This window comes from Dioscorea cayenensis, chromosome 14, assembly GCF_009730915.1.
Source record: "Dioscorea cayenensis subsp. rotundata cultivar TDr96_F1 chromosome 14, TDr96_F1_v2_PseudoChromosome.rev07_lg8_w22 25.fasta, whole genome shotgun sequence".
Taxonomy (NCBI): domain Eukaryota; kingdom Viridiplantae; phylum Streptophyta; class Magnoliopsida; order Dioscoreales; family Dioscoreaceae; genus Dioscorea; species Dioscorea cayenensis.
The window spans coordinates 20,701,266-20,711,020 of record NC_052484.1 but is presented as its reverse complement, the minus strand read 5'-3'; the positions used below and the strand labels follow the sequence as shown (position 1 = coordinate 20,711,020).

At 35.0% G+C, this 9,755-nt stretch overlaps 1 protein-coding gene across 2 annotated transcripts; it reads left to right on the top strand.

Annotated features, from left to right (window-relative positions):
• Window positions 1-3,337, top strand: LOC120275639. Of its 2 annotated transcripts, XM_039282267.1 has the most exons (2): window positions 1-2,843; window positions 3,059-3,337. In XM_039282267.1, the coding sequence occupies exons 1-2, from the start codon at window positions 538-540 to the stop codon at window positions 3,063-3,065; spliced, it is 2,313 nt and encodes a 770-aa protein (XP_039138201.1). In that variant the 5' UTR covers window positions 1-537; the 3' UTR covers window positions 3,066-3,337. The 2 variants fall into 2 exon arrangements, with proteins under 2 accessions (XP_039138201.1, XP_039138202.1); XM_039282268.1 differs by having other exon boundaries at window positions 2-3,337.
• The last annotated feature ends 6,418 nt before the right edge of the window (window positions 3,338-9,755 follow it).

The following is a 9,755-nucleotide window of genomic DNA, read 5'->3' as shown; positions in this document are numbered from 1 at the left end:
CCTTAATCAACTCCTTTAGCTACTAATCCTCATAATTATATCAGTCTTATGAATATCTTTCACTTCTCCATCTCCTTGCACTTGGTCAAGCCTGTCCATGACCAGAGTAGAAGAAAAGATGTCTCTACTTATCCTTAAAAAAAATTCCTAGGTTACCCTCTTCCTCATTTCTTCTCCCTCCCTTCCCTTCCCTTCCCTTCTCTCTCTCTCTAGTGTCCCATGAGTTGTTGTTGTTATTGTTGTTGTTGTTGTAGTAGCAGTAGTGGCAATAGTACTACTAGTTCTTCTCTTCTTCATCTCTTATATTCTCTAAGAATAATAAGGCACATGAGCAGCAGCAAGAGCCCAAAAAGCAGGAATTATTTAGCTTCTCCCCAGTTCCCCACTTCCATTTCCCACAACAAATAACAAACAACAAACACCCTTCTTACTTAACTCCCAACTTTTTTTAAACACTCTTTCCCTGAATGCGCCGTCGTCGCCGGGGAATGACTCGTACTGACGAGTGACACACACACACACACACACACCCCCACCATGGCCACGGCCAACGCCAGCACCACCGTCACCGCCACCGCCACCGCCACCACCACCACTACCACTACCTCGGCCGAGGACGCTACAGCGAGAGCCGCAACTAAGAGGTACGAAGGCTTAGTGACTGTGCGTACCAAGGCGATCAAAGGGAAAGGAGCCTGGTACTGGGCGCACTTAGAGCCCATCTTGATTTCCAGCACCGACACCGGTCTCCCTAAGGCTGTCAAACTTCGTTGCGCGCTGTGCGACGCCTTGTTCTCCGCTTCCAACCCTTCTCGTACTGCTTCTGAACATCTCAAGCGTGGCACTTGCCCCAACTTCTCTACTTCCTCTTCCTCCCCTTCTCCTCATCCGAGACCTATCTCTTCTCTCCCTCCCCCTCCGCCTCCTCATCCTCCTCCTCCTCGCTCTTCTTCCCCTCAACCTCCACCTTCTTCCCGTAAGCGCTCCGCCTCCGCAGCTGCTGCCTCCGCCTCTTCTCCTCCTTTCCACATACCCACTCTTGCCCTTGTTGATCCTTCTGCTTATTCTTCAGCTCCACCACCTCCTCCTCAGCAGCAACAGCAGCTTGTCCTCTCTGGCGGGAAGGAAGACCTGGGCGCTCTCGCCATGCTTGAAGACAGCGTGAAGAAGCTCAAGAGTCCCAAGGCTTCTCCTGGTCCGGCACTCACTAAGCCGCAGGTGGACACCGCCATGGCTTTGCTTGCTGATTGGGTTTATGAGTCTTGTGGTGCTGTTTCCATGGCGGCTTTCTCCAACCCCAAGGTTCGATCTTTTTTCCACCAGGTCGGTCTCCCTCCTTTCTCCCCTCGCGACCTCGCCGGCCCACGCCTTGATTCTCGTTTCGAAGACGTCCGTGCCGATTCCGACGTCCGTATCCGCGATGCACGCTTCTTCCAGCTCGCCTCTCAAGGCTGGAAAAGTACTGACTCTATTGTCACCCTCGCCGCCAACCTCCCCAATGGCACGACCGTGTTCCGCAACTCTGTGTTCTCCCATGGCGGCCGCGTGCCGTCCAAGTATGCTGAGGATATTCTCTGGGAGGCCATCGCTGACCTCTGCTCCGGCGGCCCGCTCCAGCACTGTGTGGGTATTGTCGCCGACCGGTTCAAGAACAAGGCGCTCCGAGACCTTGAGAACCGGCATCAATGGATGATCAACCTCCCTTGCCAGCTCCAAGCTTTCCGCAACCTCGTCAAGGACTTCGCCCGTGACCTCCCACTTTTCCCCTCCGTCACCACCAACTGCTCCAAGCTCGCCATCTTCTTCAACTCCAACTCTCCTGCAAGAGCTCTCCTCCACAAGTACCAACTCCAAGAGCTCGACCACTCCGGCCTCCTCCGCACCCCTCCCCTATCCGAACCCGCCGCCAACTTCGACCCCATAATGCTCCAGGACGTAATGGCCAACGCCCGCCCACTCCAATCCGTCGTCCACGACGACGACTACAAAGCATCCTGCCATGATGATTCCGATGCCCAACAAATGGCAGAGATCATCAGGGACATGAGTTTCTGGAACGAGTTAGAAGCTGCTGTGTCACTCGTCAAGCTCGTGAACTCCATGGCCACGGAGATGGAGGCTGAGAGGCCACTGGTCGGGCAATGCCTGCCACTCTGGGATGAACTCCGTTCCAAGGTCAGGGAATGGTGCTCCAAGTTTGGTGTTGATCAGGGTTTTGCAGACAAGGTGCTCGACAAAAGGTTTAAGAAGAATTACCACCCTGCTTGGTCGGCTGCTTACATACTTGATCCATTGTATTTGTTGAAGGACACAAGTGGGAAGTATCTCCCACCGTTCAAGTACCTATCGCCGGAGCAGGAGAAGGATGTCGATAAGCTAATCACTCGGCTCGTCTTAAGGGAGGAAGCTCACATTGCCCTCATGGAACTCATGAAGTGGAGGTCCGAAGGATTGGACCCTTTGTATGCTCAGGCAGTGCAGGTGAAACAGCTCGATCCGATGACCGGGAAGATGAGGATTGCCAATCCTCAGAGTAGTAGGTTGGTGTGGGAGACGTATATGAGTGAATTCAAGTCGCTCGGGAAGGTGGCTGCTCGGCTTATATTCCTACATGCCACTTCTACTGGATTCAAATGCAATACGACCATGCTCCGATGGGCTACCGCTCGTGGGCGATCGAGGGCGGCCATGGACCGTGCGCAAAAGATGATTTTTATTGCTGCCAATGCAAAGTTAGAAAGACGAGATTTCTTGAATGAGGAGGAGAAGGATGCGGAGCTCTTCTTTGGCTCCGGCCCTGAAGATGATGTGCTCAATGAGGCCTTTGTGGATGCCTCCTCAGTGTAACATTTTCATTTTTAATTTTAATTTGATTTTTTTTCTTTCCCATTTCTTGCGTTTTGTAGGATTGGATTTGTAGGATTGCCTGAATTCTTTCCACAAATTCTTCTCTTTGGTACTACTACCCTTTGTTGTTGTTCTTCTTGTTGTTGCCGCTGCTGCTGTGTTGATGTTGCTGTTGCTGCTGCTGCTGCTGCTGTTGTTCTTACTTGCTCAGCTCTTGATTTTGGTGGGGATGAGGAGTAGGAGCATGAGATTGATTGACATTATCTTTCAATTATGATTAATTTCAGTGAAGAAGAAGAAGAAGGAGGAGGAGGAAGGGATGTATAAGCTTCTGTATTATCATTCTTCTTGTTCATATTGATAGCATTGTCAGATGAGATGAGAATCAGGAAGACTTGATGTTTGTAGTAGCATTTGGATTCTCAGTGAAATAATATGTATGTACATTTTGATGATGATCAATCAAAAAACTTGAATTCAAGATAGTTTACATGCTTCATCTTTGCCAACATCTAAACTGCACTAATATTGTTGAGTTTCATTGATCATCATCATCATCATCATCATGATCATCATCATGGATCGCTTTCATGTGTTTTGTGTTTGATTTGATAGAAAAAACAATAAAAAGAAAAAAAGAGAGACGTCAAACAGAACTCGCTGGAGTGGCTGTCAATCTACTTGTCTCAGACAACAAGCACTCATATGGTCTCAAATCAAAACTTTGAATTTGATCAACTGAACAGGGAGGACATAGACTTTGATAGATTGAAACTTGAAAGGATGATGGATTGGTGAAGAGTGAGAGAAAGAGAGAGAGAGAGAGAGAGAGAGAGAGAGTCTTTTCCACATTCTTTTACTAAAAGAGGGGGTTGCTGCTAGTGAGTTTTGAGCAACATTGCCTGGCCACTGCCCATCAACTGTCCACATCCATCAACCTGCACTTTCATTTCTCACACTCTCAGTCACACACTTGTGTCCAAAGTCCACCATTCAAAATCCACATCTTTGATTGGAGACTAGTGAGAGTTTAGCAAAAGCCATGGCCATTGCCAACCTCGGAGAACATTCATCATTTTGAAAGCATTGTTTCACCGGTTATCTTTCTTCTTTCTTCATTCTTTAGTCTTCTTCTTCTTCTTCTTCTTTTTTATCTGAGTATTTCATGAAGGCCCCCACCATTGAAAAGAAAGAAAGAAAGAAAGAAAGAAAGAAAGAGAGAAAGAGAAAGAAAGAAGCTTTCTTTCCCATCAGGTCTTAGTGTCTGAGAGGGTCTCAAAAGCTCATATTGTTGTTGTTGTTGTTGTTAAGGACTTTGGCCTTGTGAACTTGTCGGCAAAGATGCTAAGACAACGATACGCCAACGAGCTAACTCCCAACGACATCCTCTTTTTTTTACATATTGTCTCTTTGATCTTTAACAATTTAATTTCCCTTTTTTTCTTTTTTCCAATTACTATTCTTATATATATATATATCATAATAATAATAATATGTATATTTATATGTATAGTTGTATGCGTGGAAGAACAATATCCATTCACGTAAAAATTTGGTAGCAAATAGTGCATGTATTTGTTTAATATATAATATACAATATACAATATATATATATATATATATATAGAGTTGAAGAAGAGATATGCATGAAAAAGAGTGGAGTAGTGGAATCTTTTCAAAGAGGGTGTGTGTTAGGGAAAAGTATTAACAACAGCAATGCCATCATTTGAGTTTGGATGGTTCATGCTTTGCTTCTTAAACATCTTTTCTTTAACCAAGTTATGATGCCTATTATGGAATGGAAAACCAACCCTTTCTCTCATTCTCTCTCTATATATCAAATTAAGAAGAGTGTGTGCATGGCATGGACCATCATCAATGGAGGCATATAACATACAACATGAGTCATGAGTGAGTACTTTTTGCATGTTTATAATTAGTGTGCCAAATGGGTTCATTTTTTTTTTTAACAAATAAGTTACAAGCGCCCCCATTTAAAATGGGTTCAATTTTAAGTTTTAACTTAATAAAATAAATTTTAAAAATTAATATATTATATTTTTGTTGATAGTTATATTTTAAATATTCGATTTAATGCTTTTAATGAAAGAAGATAATTTTATAAAATTATAAAAATAAATCTCAGCTAAAAAAGACAAAAATCAAAAATATATTTATATATATGAAACTATCATCTTTATTGATATATATATAATTAATAATAGATGATTTATAAAAAAAAAATATTAGAAATCTAAATTAAAAATAAATTTAATATGTCCTAAAAACATTAGTATATATCCAATTTTAATTTTCTAAATTAAACTGACTGATAAAACAACAGATCATGTGAATTGAACTAATTCATTTAGTACTTCAGAAATCAAAATAAATATATTTTATTTAAAAAGTAAAAGTAAAAAGTAAAATCGAAGAATTTACCACAACTTGCTACAAACCAAATATTTTAAAATGTTTATTATGCAATATAAAAAATATATAGCATTATTTGGTTGGTTAATAACTTAATAATAAGAGAAAGCAAATTAAATGGAGACCATGATTTCACTGAAGCCCATTGAAGTGACTAATATGCACTTGGGTGGGAGACACAGTGCTTCCTGTCGGCAAGGGAGCTATGCAATATTGTTGACTTCCCACCAAACTTGGATTTACTTTTTTCACCCTTTTTTAAAAATCATCTTACTTAATCTCTACATATTTATGTACAAATATATAATACATTTATTAATTAAAATATATTTATATAGAAAAAGATGATGATAATGATGATTATGATGATTAATTTGGGTAATTTGAATATCATAACTTTGTTGGAGGAAAAATAATTAAGAGTCTCTAATATATGGGACCCTTTTTACTCACCTTTTTCAGCTAACATTGTTATTATACTTCCTTACCTTTTGGACCTTTTGTTACTTGGTTTCTCTATAAATTTATTTCTTCTTTCTTATCTTTATTATTGGTACTAGTGATGGGGTAGGGTGGTAGGGGGGGTGGTTCACTTTCTTGGTTAAGTATGGCTTGTGTTTGGTTTGATGTGGGGGGTTCACTTGCATGGAATTAGTAATCACATTCATGTTGAAATTTATAACCTAACCTACACCATAGCATGTATTTGGAGAAAAGAGATATATAGAGACATAAAAGGAGAGGGAAGGGTGTCTCTTTCATTAGGACATTTCTTTGTTGATTTGAAAGATGATGGAGCTAAAAGTCCAATATGTATTATTATTATTATTATTATTATTATTATTATTATTATTATTATTGTGTGCTATACCAACTTCAGACCTAAACATTTATTTTTGGTGTATTTTTACAATATTATTTTTTACTCATTGCATTTATCATTCTATTCCTTGAAAATATAATTAAATCTTGCCTGAAGTTGGTTTGTTTATATATGTCTATATCTATATCTATTAATTCTAATATTTTTTTTTAATAATTTATACGGCTCTGAAATTATTTTATTTGTAAAAATAATCTTAAGTTTGTTTTTTAATTTTTGAAATAATATATAATTTTTTTAATACATGTTCAGTGTTTTAAATGCCGAATAACAAATTAAATATTTCAATAAGATAAGTCGTAAACCATCAACATCATCAACAGTAAAGAGATACCTCTAAGTCCTGCGTTTAATGTCCTTGTGGGCTCTATATAATTTATTATTTAATAAAAATAATTAAAACAATTTTTTGATACAATTTCACTTGGGGCATCATTTTTACTTTTTTTTTTACTTAAAATAATGAAGCAACCCATTTCTAAAAAAATAATAAAAAACTTGACAAAAAAAAGCTTTCTCTTTTATGTTATATAAATAAATATATTTTTTTCAAATATATATGATGTATTCACAAGTTTCCCATTTTGAAAACAATAAATTTAAACTTAGCATGAATGTGATGCAAAGGGGTTTGAAACAATTTCCAATGTGATGAGTCCCAATTCACATTAAAAGTGAATTGCATAAATAATTAAATATCAATGAAGGAAAATTGTGTAGACATTCTTTGAACTATTTGAAATTTGTTTAAGCTCATAGCTTTCTTGACTAACTAAAAGTTTGATGGGGAATGGTGCATCCTTTTGTGGCTCCATCTCTTTTATTTTATTATTCACAACTTTGTACATTCTTCCTATTTTTAGTAACCATATATTTTTTAACTAAAAGAAGAACATGTGACTCTAAAAAGCATAAGTTTTAATATCACTAACACCACCTCCATAATGAATGCTTCAAAGTTTTCTTTTTTTTTAAAAAAAAAATTATCAATATAATATTAACTCAAAGATCTATGTATAAGTGCCAACATTGGGTTGGCCCAACATTGAAGGCATTTATTTTTCACGACATAGTTGAAAGTTCAATTTTTACCTAATTCATAATGAGTAAAGTTATCAGTGTGTATGGATGGTACAGGTACCTCGTGCATAGAACGAGAGTTTATGATATATTCAAAGCAGACTTGTCTATGTGATTTGTCCACATATTAATATATATATACATGTATTAATGTAAAGGCTTGTGAGATAAGTGCAAAGATGGTTTAAAGCTAATTTCATTTTATTATTACTTTTGAAAGAGTGGTTGACGGAAAACAAACTTGATTAATAAGCAAGTATTCATTCTACCGGTAAGTACTCTTTTTTTTTATTATTGTATGCCTTATATTTTATTGATAAAGTTTGATGGGAAATGGTGTATGCTTTTGTGGCCCAGATTTTATAATGAAAACTTTGTAGATTGTTCCCATATCTAGTAAGTATACTTTTTTGTTTTACTGGAAAGAGAAACATGTGGCTCTAAAAAGCAGAGATTTTTAATATAGACAGAAGTATGTGTGGCTATAATTTCACTTGTACTATTACAATTTTAAAACTTAATACTCAATTTAATATAATATATTTTTTTAATTCCATAACTGTATACACATATGTGATCATGTGGAAAAACATTGTAGTAAATATTTCATTCGAGATGTACTTACTATAATATAAGATATTATATTCTTAATTTTAAAAATATTTTTACTCTTAAATTTTTTTTAAAAAAAAACTTTAAACACACAAACTTTTTGATTTATTGACACTCAGTTTTTTTTATATAAAATATTTTTTAAAAAAAATTAAACTTTAATTTACATATAATAAAAACACAAGTACGTTGAAAGATTAATTTCACATTTATATACATTCAATACAAAATTTATTCACATCATGTCTTAAAAAAACACACTTATTTGGAACTTAAAATTGTTTTTTTCAAAACAAATAAAAATGAGAATGATGGAAAATACTTTCAAAATAAAATGATTCAAAGAACTATATATATAATATTAAAACAAATAATATACAATAAATTTAAGTGGTCCTTCACTCATTATGATTGGGAAGTCAATTGAGCACGTGAGAGCCATCCGTTTCAGAAGATTAATCAAAACCATTGTCTAGTTTTTCATCCGAGAATATTTAAATATGTGGGGACCTTATTACTATTATTGTTATTATTGTTATTTATATTTATATTAATCATTATTAAATATTAAATATTTAATATATTTAATATTTATTTTAATATAAGATGAAAAAAAAAGAGCAAGTAGCTCATCTTGGAACAGGACCACAGCACCACTTTTCGATGAGTTCCGTACATCGAATCTCGGTTTTTCTATTTTTAGTTATGTTCACATTTTATTCTCAAAAGTTCAAACTGAAAACAAACCCTCAACGGACATTTTATTATTCTTAATTGTTTTTTTATGAATATAATATTTATTTAAAAAAACATAATAAAAATGGGAAACATGACTACTGCCTTTTACACGTTGGCAAGAGTTTGATGTAAACTATTATTTATATACTATATATATATATATATGATGAGTTGATATAATATTTGATAAAAAAAATTAGTAGAATTTGTTTGTTTTATAATTAATATGATATGATGTTAATATGAACATAGATAAAAAATTATATTGAATAATTATTTCAACGTATATGTACTTTTATATAATGTGAGCTAAGATTCGAACGCTCTTCTGAATAAAGACATAAATATTTTATATAAAAATCTAGTATTATTAATTCAAAAAGTTATCAGTAAAATTAAAAAACATCACTCATTTATTATTGCCTATATTGTGATAAGTCACTATTAATTTTCTTTGTATATATAAAAATATATATAAACAAAATGGAGGACAGACAGCATAATAATAAAGTTAAGTTGATGTGACCATGCAGAATCCAAGCATATCTAATTCATCTCTTTTTATTTAGAATAAACACTGTGCCAATAATTTTAAAAAAACAACACACCTTTAACAACTACAACTACTTCAATTGTTTAATTGTGCCATCTTTCACTCTCATTTTTTTACTAGATTAATCCCATGATAATCTTAATTAATAATTTACAAGCCAAACATCACCTTAATTAATTTTATATTTATCACAAAATTTTGCATTATAAAATAATTAACACTTGTTTTCATGTCTCTTTGAAAAAGTTGATTTTTTTTTATATATTTACAACAAACAATAAATTAATAAACGTCAGGACAAATCAAAAAGCATAATTTTCCCTCTAATATTAATATATATTGTCACTTTGATTTTATAGTTCTTGCGAGTCATCATTGTTCGCACGAGAGTTATGCTGAAAAAAAAAATTTAGATTTTGAAAATAAAATGAGGATTTTATGATATTTTACTGGCAATTAAGAGGCTTTATAAGCAACTCGATTATCTATTAGTTTATTATATAGCTTAAGTTTTGCACTGTTATTAATACATGCAATATGTGTATATATATATATATATTTGAATTGCTGATCTCTAGACATGCCCGAAGGGGCAATACGTAACTTCCA

Coding starts and splice junctions, on each gene's coding strand:
- LOC120275639 (XM_039282267.1), top strand. CDS start 538: ATGGCCACGGCCAACGCCAGCACCACCGTCACCGCCACCGCCACCGCC.